General features: G+C 34.0%; 2 protein-coding genes across 7 annotated transcripts; one reads left to right on the top strand and one right to left on the bottom strand.

Moving 5' to 3' along the window:
* The first annotated feature begins 1,307 nt into the window (after positions 1 to 1,307).
* Positions 1,308 to 5,080, top strand: LOC112741032 (serine/threonine-protein kinase SRK2A). The gene is made up of 9 exons (XM_025789848.3): positions 1,308 to 1,983; positions 2,205 to 2,279; positions 2,365 to 2,466; positions 2,707 to 2,760; positions 2,866 to 2,958; positions 3,048 to 3,140; positions 3,926 to 4,030; positions 4,110 to 4,208; positions 4,492 to 5,080. Exons 1-9 carry the CDS (start codon positions 1,864 to 1,866, stop codon positions 4,807 to 4,809), a joined length of 1,059 nt encoding a protein of 352 aa, XP_025645633.1. The 5' UTR covers positions 1,308 to 1,863; the 3' UTR covers positions 4,810 to 5,080.
* Positions 5,081 to 5,636: 556 nt separating this feature from the next.
* LOC112741031 (thiamine biosynthetic bifunctional enzyme TH1, chloroplastic) lies at positions 5,637 to 10,109 on the bottom strand. 6 transcript variants are annotated; one of them, XM_025789845.3, is made up of 11 exons: positions 9,955 to 10,076; positions 9,642 to 9,662; positions 9,342 to 9,542; positions 8,886 to 8,960; positions 8,517 to 8,592; positions 8,356 to 8,431; positions 8,112 to 8,246; positions 7,524 to 7,588; positions 7,249 to 7,376; positions 6,807 to 7,066; positions 5,637 to 6,316 (listed from the first exon to the last, which is right to left on the bottom strand). In XM_025789845.3, the coding sequence occupies exons 1-11, from the start codon at positions 9,973 to 9,975 to the stop codon at positions 5,785 to 5,787; spliced, it is 1,590 nt and encodes a 529-aa protein (XP_025645630.1). In that variant the 5' UTR covers positions 9,976 to 10,076; the 3' UTR covers positions 5,637 to 5,784. The 6 variants fall into 6 exon arrangements, with proteins under 6 accessions (XP_025645630.1, XP_025645629.1, XP_025645628.1 ...); XM_025789844.3 differs by lacking the exon at positions 9,955 to 10,076 and adding an exon at positions 9,805 to 9,943; XM_025789843.3 differs by having other exon boundaries at positions 9,342 to 9,662; positions 9,955 to 10,109.
* Between the last annotated feature and the right edge of the window lie 407 nt (positions 10,110 to 10,516).

Below are 10,516 nucleotides of genomic sequence, written 5' to 3'. Positions count from 1 at the left end.
TAAGTGGTAGTAGACCAATTTGATTAGGCAGCCATAAACGGGTTAGTCAAATGCGAAAGGTGAGAAAAAGAAGCACGCTTCAAAATGTCATTCTCTATCCTCTAATCATAATATCATGTCATATCATATAAATAGCTTATAAAATTGGAAAAGCGAATTCCAGAAGCAGATGTGGAAGAAAACAAAAATCAAATTGCATGATTATTATTATTAATTATTTATTGCCTTTGTTGGATACTTGGATTTCCTTCACCTCCTATTGTCAACATCTCATGGGAAATAGATCTTTTCAATTTATTTTAATAATGGAGAGAATAAAGTATAATTTTTTTATTATTAATTTTATAAATAAAATAAAAAATAAATATAAATAAATAATAAAAAATAAAAATTATATTTTATACTTTTAATTTTTTTAATAATTAAAAAAATTTATTGCCGACTTCATGTGTCATGACTAATCAAACATTGTGCTTTGCGCTCATGCAAATCCACTCCCTTAGTTGTCTACTATAAATTAAGGAGGATACTATTATATTTATAAAAATATTTATGTGTCGTATTATTATTAAACGTATTAATAAATTGATTATTTTTTAATTTTTTAACAAATTAGAATAAAATCGATTTTTTATAACAGTAATAATAAATTTAATTATTATCTGATCTGATCGAACCGACTAATTTACATAACTCATTAGATTATAATTTTTTTTGTTTTTTTCTTAAAAAATTAAGGATATATTTATCTTTTTATCAAAAAATTTAAACATAATTCGGTTTAGATTGTGTAAATTGATCGAATCAAATCGGATATAATAATTATAGTATGAACAATTGAATTTATTATAGATTTATTAAAATTAAATTATTAATCGATTTAATAAAAATATCTAATAATATCATAAAATATATAAACATCTTTAAAAAAAAATATTTTTAAATGTCTTTATTCAAATAGTCTCCATAAATTAAAGGGCAACAACATATTATTAAAATACAATCATAGCGGTTAACCAAAAAAAAGGGTAAAATACTCGGTAAGTTGACTGGTTTTCAAAGATCTTATCCCTTAAAAACAAAAACCTCGTTACATGTACTTTTTTATAATAAATATTATTTTGTATTATTATTTTATTAATAATTAATATATATTATTTGTTTTATTAATTAAAAAATTTAAGTATAAAACTAATCAATAATAACTATATTTTTATACAAATATTAAAAATGTTTAGTATATGAATAAAAGTATTGGAAAAAAAAAATCATAATTAAAAAGATGAGTAATACTGATAGAGTTTGCTCCTAAAATATAATATAATAACAGAGATTGATGGTATTGATAAGATTCTTGTTACATTAATTTATCCTTTTTGAAAGGGAAGTAACAACAAGTAAGATTGTAAGAAGAGAATGAGTGCACTCACAGATACATAGACGTACATACATACGTATTCGATACGGTATTCCTTTCTCTCTCTTCCCTTCCCTTCCACATGCGTTCTTCTGTTCCCACTCTCCGTTCTGTTCAATTTTTTAATCATCACTTTTTAACACCTCTTCCATGAACCAAATCAACAATAATCAGCAGTAATAAATAACTAATATTTGATTAATTAAATAAATCAAATCCTAATTTAGCTTCGAATTGCGCACACGATTCTTTGCTTCCCTTGGAAACTCTCCCAAATCCCCACTACCTTCACTCTCTTTCTTCTCTGCTTCATTCTCTTTTCTCCAATTTCGGATTTTTCTCTCTCTTCTCTGAGATCTTGTTTCGGCGTTTGGGGTTATCTCGGTGGAACCGGAAGCTGTGAACTTTCTCCGCGTGTTGGTTGATTCGAGAGAAGGAGAAGGAGTATGGAAAAGTACGAGCTGGTGAAGGATATAGGATCTGGGAATTTCGGGGTGGCAAGGCTTATGCGCCACAAAGAGACCAAGGAGCTTGTTGCTATGAAATACATTGAAAGGGGTCACAAGGTTTGTCCTCAAAAATCTTCTCTTTATTTAAAAATTATAAAATCTTAACATGAAATAGCCACTAGCATTATTTTGAAGCGGTACTTCACATTTTAAGAAGCTAAATTTACTCTAGGAGAGAAAAAACATGTCAGCATGTGTATCTTGGGCTTTGATTTATTCTGTCAGGTGTGTTTGCTGTGCCTGTGGAGATCACTATAAAAAAATTGATGCTTTTGCAGATTGATGAAAATGTTGCAAGGGAAATCATAAACCACAGAAGCCTTCGCCACCCGAATATCATTCGGTTCAAGGAGGTCTGTGAGATTGAATTGTGTAGTGTTCATAAATTGTATAATATTCATAGTTCAGGTTGTTTAATAGTGGATTTTAACTTTGCAGGTGGTTTTGACTCCTACACATCTTGGAATAGTGATGGAGTATGCAGCTGGAGGAGAGCTCTTCGAGCGAATTTGCAATGCTGGAAGATTTAGTGAAGATGAGGTTTGCACTCTTCTAAAATTCAGAGCTCCATATTTCAATTGTCATAAATCTTGATCTTTAACCATTGTTTAGTGAGTGTAATATTTCAATTGTCATAAATCTTGATCTTTAACCATTGTTTAGTGAGTGTAGGATAAGAGCATCAAGGTGTTTGGCCAACTTTAAATCCCACTAAGTATGGGAAGAATCTACGAACTGTTTCTCGTTGTTGTTGACTTGTTGCATCTTTCAAATTTTTAGGCTCGGTATTTCTTCCAGCAGCTCATCTCTGGAGTTAGCTACTGCCATTCCATGGTAAATGAAATAATTATTCTAATTGGTTGTTTGATTTGGTATGTGTTATAATGTTTTGTTGACACCTCTTTGGGGTCTATATATTTAACTTCATTACTTTTGCAGCAAATTTGCCATCGAGACTTGAAGCTGGAGAATACCTTACTGGATGGCAGCCCTGCCCCTCGTCTGAAGATTTGTGACTTTGGTTATTCCAAGGTTCAATTATGCAGTGATATCATACCCAAATGTTTTAGATAAATTATTAAAAGCATAAATTTTGCTTATGATAACCTTTCTTTTTCTAGTCATCTCTGCTTCATTCAAGGCCTAAATCAACAGTGGGAACTCCTGCCTACATTGCACCAGAGGTTCTTCAACGAAGAGAGTATGATGGAAAGGTAATCTGGTTGATTAAGATCCAGATTGTGATGGAATGGTTCAATACACATGTGCCTCTCTTTGTTAGATGAAAGATAAGAAATAAAATGGTTGTTAATTAGTTCTCTTGGCGCAAGGCCATCAAGCAACATGGTTCTCGCAATTGAGTCACAAGTAATTCTTGATGTGCATCAGGTTTGATGGCATGATGCTTCAATATTTCAGTTGTGGAATAATATGGATAAATTTAATGTGTGAATTGGGTAGTTTGGAATGCGAGGTCCTAATTTTATGAAGCCCAAGTGCCTTATGATGAATTCTTTTAATTTTCAAATGGTTGTTCAAAATTTAGCCATCCAAGGAAAGGGCCATGATTGTGTTTGTTCTGCATTTTGGCTTACACATTTCACATTGCCACCTACTATACCCACTTTTACATGGCAAAATCTGGAGCTGTGTTTATATAAAATATTTAGCAAGTGTTGTATAACTTCTGTTGATTTTTATTGTGGATGCTTCAATGACTCTGTAACCTCTTTTACAAATGTCAGAGTCAGAAAAAAACACTCGACACTGAAAGAACTTTGAGAGAGCCACACCACAAAAGCTATTTATTGTGATTGGACCGAGAGTGTCACACCACAAAAGCTATTTATTGTGATTGGAAAGTCCTATACCTTATATACCCACACTTCACCAGGATTTAACCCTATAAAGAATAAATCTTGCTTGATGAATTTTATGTGCATTATATGCCAATGGTGTTCATTTTTTTATTATTCTATTCTATTTTGTGTTTGTTCAGTTGGCAGATGTATGGTCATGTGGAGTGACTCTTTATGTAATGCTAGTTGGAGCATACCCATTTGAGGACCAAGAGGATCCCAAAAATTTCAGGAAAACCATAAATGTAATATTCGTTTTAATGGCGCCAGTTGATAGATTTAATGTTGACTCTTCTTACTCATTATATTCTTAATCTTATGCAGCGAATTATGGCTGTCCAATATATGATCCCAGACTATGTTCACGTATCTCAAGACTGTAGGCATCTTCTATCTCGCATTTTTGTGGCTAATCCAGCTAGGGTATGTACATACTTTGCTGCTAAATATCATCTGAGGCCGAATTTGCTCTTTTATGTATCTATTGACCGAGATGTTTTTAATTAATTTTGTCGAATTTAAAGCTATGCCTTGTTAAATCCACAAGATTCTTAATCATAGTTTTATGTTGTATTTTTTGTTGTAATTTCAAACATGGACTAATAAGAGTCATGCACCAATTTGAGGAGTGTAAGGCTGCTAGGCCAACTCCCGTCATTCGTGGATTGTGGGAAATGAGTTATCATTCTATTGTGATTTACTGCAGAGAATCACCATTAAGGAGATCAAGTCACACCCATGGTTCTTAAAGAACTTGCCTAGGGAATTGACAGAAATGGCTCAAGCTGTCTACTATAGAAAAGAGAACCCGACCTTTTCTCTTCAGAGTATAGAGGACATCATGAAAATTGTCGAGGAGGCCAAAACTCCTCCGCCAGCTTCCAGGTCAGTTGGAGGATTTGGATGGGGGGGAGAAGAGGAGGAAGATGAAGCAAAAGAAGAAGAAGAAGCCGAGGTAGAAGAAGACGAATATGAAAAAAGGGTCAAGGAGGCACAAGCTAGTGGAGAGTTTCATGTTAGTTAAAAGTAAACAGTTTGATTCTTGGATAGTAGAATAGTTTCTTGGTTCCCTTTGCTCTTGGTTAAGTCAACTAAGTACAAAAGTGTTTTTGCCCATATGTATAAAATTCAGTTTTCACCATAGGACACAGTTGAATAATGGCTGTAGAATCCCCCCCCCCCCTTTTTCTCTTTCTTTCTTTCTTTTCCCCCTCCCCCTTTTAATATTTGTACAAGGTTGTTAATTATGACCGTGTTATATCTATGAAGTTGTGTTTAGATTTTTTTGTTTGTTATGAAGTGTCTCCTAGCTTAAAAATACTGCTTTAGTTGTACGATTGGTTTGTGAAAAAATTAAACTTAATTTTCCCCTCAGACACAACATGCTCTCCTCACATCAATTCATGCAGGTTGCTTCCCATAGTCATCTAATCAATGGTGTTTGCATCTACTTTATCTTTAAAAATGTGTGTGTGAGTTGTGAAAGTGATGGCAAGAGTGGGGATAACAAGAATAGAATGAGAATGTTAGCATGGAAAAGCCAACTAACCTTTCTGCCTTTGGAGAAGTGGGAATGACAAGATAGCAACGGAATGACTCTTTATTTTGTTGAAAGAACAATAGTTTTCTATTTGGTTAGGCAGCTAATTACTTCTCAGTAGTTGTCTAATTATTTTCAGTAAAGAATGCAATTTATGCCACAAATTTGTTTTACTCCCTATACCTTCAAAATGTATTATCCGATGCAAAAAAACTGCAATATTATTCAACCTATAATGGCATGGACATCTAACAAGTAACAAGGACAATTAATGTACCTGCAAATATATATATTGTGTTGGCCCACTATGCTTTCATAATGCATTTCATTACTTTTGAAATCTGCATTTACAAATTTAGGCTGAGCCATAAAGATTCTGCAGCTATTTAGTTCCATTATAGGTGAAAAGCAACTGGGCCCTATTCTAACCAATCCTTTTATATAGAATGCCGTATGTCTTCATTTTACCAACAATGCTGCCCCACTTACCACTGAGTGCAAGTTCCTTGTCTCGGTTAAAATGCATTCTCTATCGAATAAAGCCGAAACAACAGCAACACCTTTAAGATTTGGTAGACCAAGTTCCATGACATCATGAGCATTTGAAAGACCAATGCCACCAATTGCCACCACAGGAAGTTTAGAGGCCTTACATACCTCCCCCAATCCATCCAAGCCTATGGTGCGGTTGTTTGCCTTTGTGCTGGTGGGATATACACCACCACAACCAATGTAATCAGCACCATTGATCCATGCTTGTTCGGCCTGCTCCGGTGTCTTGCATGATACTCCGATAATCTTTTCAGGGCCTAGGAGCCTTCTAGCAAGACGTGCAGGCATATCAGATTGACCAACATGAACACCATCAGCATCACAAGCAAGGGCCACATCTACGCGATCATTTATAAGTAGAGGTACTCCATAGGAATGACATATTTTAAGACATGCTTTGGCTGACTCAATAAACTCCCTTGTCTCAGCATCCTTTTCCCTGAATTACAAACGTAAAGGCAGGTTTAGGTGATTAGTGGCCATGATCAAGTCCTAACAACTATGCATCAAAAGACACTTAATTAAAGAGAGGAAGAGGCCACAACAAAAATGTCTAAATTTACAAGCACGAGCGACCACCAAAAAAAAAAATTGGGGCAAGCAATCGTTGACCTGGAATTTCACCTTACACACATATATAATGAAGCCACGACAGAATTACTATGGAGACTGGGAAATAAATAATAACACAGAGGATAGCCTTATGCAAATATTTAATGCTCCCCTTTAGAGGATGGCCTCATGTTGATTGAATTGTGAGACATGGGTAGGAATTACAAGGAACAAATATATAAAAATTACAAGAAACATACTGCAAAAAGAACTTTCATAATTAAAAAAAAAAATTATATTTGCATTTCTTTAGTATGGTTGGCTTAGCATATCATCATAATACAAAGGCAAGCAAAGGAGATTTTGAAAAAACAAACCTTAATTGAATGATGGTAGCACCTCCTTCTACAGCAGCTTTAACGGCTTCAGCAATGGAACGACCCCACTTCTTATTCATGTTTGAATCCGTTACAGCATATACTAACAAGTCATTTGGATTAAACAATCTCTCCTGCCTATAAGAACTTCGATTGATATTCTTAAGTGCCAAAAGAGGGTCAAAAGGTCCTTGGGGTCCATTTCCAATGACCAAGTCTTTGCTGTAATCCAAGGCAGTCTCAACAAAACGTTTAGCTACCTGTCAACATCCATATATGTAGATATCTTATCATATTAGCATATGTCATCTATATGTTCTTTTATATATTTTCAGTTTCTGCTTCTTAATTTTATCTACAAAGGAAACTAAAATGGAGAAAGGGATAGATGGATATTGTCAAATGAGGTACTATTAATGTGAACTCAGACAGCTGGACAAACCTTAACTGCTGACAACATTGACGATCCTTTAGCCAGCTCTGCTGCTATGCATGACGCCAAAGTACAACCAGTACCGTGTGTATTGCAGGTTTTTACACGCGATGAACACAGCTCATAAAATTCCTCACCTGCAAAACTCAAAACCTAGATGGAGCTCATTTTTAAAGTGGATGGAACATACATTAGGAAGATGTAAAGGAAACAAGTTGTTGAGTCTTGTATAGTTTAGTTTTTATTTGGCTGTTATGTAAATAGAATCAAAGACTTAATATTACCATCAAAGAAAACATCAATAGCATCTAATGATGCATGAAGATCACCACCTTTGATGAGTACATTCCTGCAATGAAAATTAATTATCAGAAGTTCACTTAAGGTAAACACTTCAATAACCTAAATTCTCAGCTCAGATATACCGCTCAGGCTTTCAGGGCCAACCAGATATTCAATTAAAAATCACTTTATTTCCCACATGCAATGCAATTTTTCAGAAGAGTTTGCAAAAAAAGAACTCTAACTCTCTAAGTCCATATTCCTGATACAGTATGAGTCATTTAGATAAAAATATTACCAAGTGTATGTTTCCCTCCAACGAAATGAAATCAATGTAATGCTACTATAATACAGTCAGATGTTGTTACAATTATGTCTGGTGTAAGATGTTTTGACTATGAAGGTTCACCTTCAGCCCAAAATTCATAGCCATACAATTTCTGGATGTTTATCTCACTATAAATGAAATATAGGCTTCCTTAAGTTACTTAAAGCATAGGCAAATGAATGGTAATCAGTGTGGGAGACAAACCACCATAATGCAAGTAAAATATGATTTTACTTTGTTTGGAAGTTCAAACAATACAAACCTCGGACCCATATCATGTATCAGTTTTGCAGCTCTACGCATATCAGAAACTGATTTCAATGGCACATCACCAAGTAAGACTGATGCCTCCTTTATATTTGGGGTTACAATATCAGCCATGGGAAAGAGTTCCTCCCTGCATACAGAAACCAAGCAATAAAAGGAAATCAAATAGCGATATTCATTTGAAATCTTGTTTTGAATACAAATGAAATGTTTCATACTTCAGTTTCTAAAACACATACCGAAATCCAGCAAGAACAGAAGGACCGACAAGTACATCTGCACTGGTAGATACCATGACAGGATCAACCACAATAGCTGCCTTCAGCAAAAAAATAGTTAGAATGGCAGTTATTCCCATTTGCAATTGAACACACATTAGATTTTTGCTCCAGGTGCATACCTTTCACTGGAAATTTCCTAAGGCTCTGACATAGGACCTTCACTACCCTAAGGGAAGGCAACATTCCAGTTTTGACCTAGGGACATGACAATGATAATTAGCTCAGGAGCAAAAAAATATGTTAGCAACTATTGTGAAGCAAAACCTCAGGGTATATCCAAGAGAACAACATGTAAGGAGGAATGATAATGAGTGATATTTGCCTATTTCTCCACTTTATAGTAATACATATATAAAATTTTCACAATACCACAATGCAGGGCCATCATCTCTCCCTAAAAATTGAGCACGTTTCAGTTCCTCACATTAATAACTAGCACTTGTATTCAGATATTATTTCATGAGATGCGGATTCCTATTTCAACTTACCACGTCAACATGCATATCAGAGAGCACAGACTTCAATTGCTCAGCCACAACATCATCAGGCAATATCTCCACTCCCTGGCAATCGTCACATATATGAGAAATGAGAAGACAATCACCAAAAGGAATGCAAAGCTCAAGTAATCATTAGCATTACTGTTAAAATCAGAATTATAATTGACTATCCATGAAAATAAAAGTAGGTAAAAGTTCATTTTCAACCTAGAGAACTTAATGCTTTGTTTTGACCAAAATAAAAAAATTAAAGTCAACACCCTAATAGAGATAGAGTCTAATTAAGATTAGTTAGTGCAGTGACTTGACAATCAACTCCATAACAGAATCAGTTATCAGGTTGTTGAGATCATATATGATAGTGACTTAGTATAACATAATACATAAACTTAATTGGACTCTATCTCTATTAAATTCATTCAAGACTGTTATATGAAAATGAACCTGGACTCCAACAGTGTTTTGTGCAGTAACAGCCGTTATGACAGTTGAACAGAAGACATGGCGGGAGGCGCAAGCTTTAAGGTCCGCTTGGATTCCGGCACCGGCCCCTGAATCAGAGCCAGCGACAGTGAGCACATGCGGAATTTTGGCGTCAGAAATGTGCGTGGTTCCACTCCCGATTCCAGAAACACACTGGGAGTGCTGCATGTTCAAAAAAACGTGCCTTTGATTCTTTCTATCCAAATCCGAAAACAGAGGAGTCAAAATCCTAACTTGTTTGAAACCTAAAATTGGAGCAACCTGTGGTGAATGCCAAGAGTTCTACACACAACAAAGTATAAAACATTTCAAAAAAAAAAAAAAAGCAGCAGAACAAAGAAGAATAGCGTGAATGGCTGAATGCATTAATAAATTAGTCGAAGGAAATAAAGTCAGTCAAAGTTCACAGATATTTTATTGATACTTTGAGTAGTATGTGAGTGAAATTAGTAGGTGGATAATCCGTGAAGATGTGGTGTGTTGTAGAAGAAGATTGGTTGAGGATATATTGCATAACAATAATGTGTAGAATTGTGTTGAATCAAATGAAGAGAGGAGAGAGAGTAGAGTGTACCACGAAAGTGCAGGAAGCCATTAACGGCAAAACTTCAACATGCAAGTTGCAAGCTATGTCAGCTGATCAGCTCAGCTCTGTCTCTCACTTCAACAACCCGACCCGATCGGAACCAATTCGCTATTTTTTTTTTCCCTAAAGATAAAGTCAAGAGTGAAATTAGAATTCGAAATTTTTAGTTGAAAAAATAAAATTATATCATTTGAGTTATAATTGATTGAATTTTTTAAATTAGTGTAATTTATTATATTAATTTATTTTTTATATATTAAATATATAAAATTATAATAAATATATATTAGTTAAACTTTAGTATAAATTTTTTTAAAATGTAAAACATTCTTCTAGTATAAGATAACAAATAAATTGAATCTTTAATATTTATTATAATCAAATAAGTAATAATTATAATCAAAGTAAAATATAAATGTAATAAATATATGGTGACCGATTTTAAGTTTATGAAAAAATTTATTACGTTACGGTAAAAAAGTTTGATTATCTTTTTAAAAAAAATTATAGTTGATTATTTAAAAAAATATATATATAAATGATACCTATA

Source organism: Arachis hypogaea, chromosome 14 (genome assembly GCF_003086295.3).
Source record: "Arachis hypogaea cultivar Tifrunner chromosome 14, arahy.Tifrunner.gnm2.J5K5, whole genome shotgun sequence".
Lineage (NCBI taxonomy): Eukaryota > Viridiplantae > Streptophyta > Magnoliopsida > Fabales > Fabaceae > Arachis > Arachis hypogaea.
The sequence above is the reverse complement of the archived record's forward strand: the minus strand, read 5'-3'. Positions and strand labels throughout refer to the sequence as shown.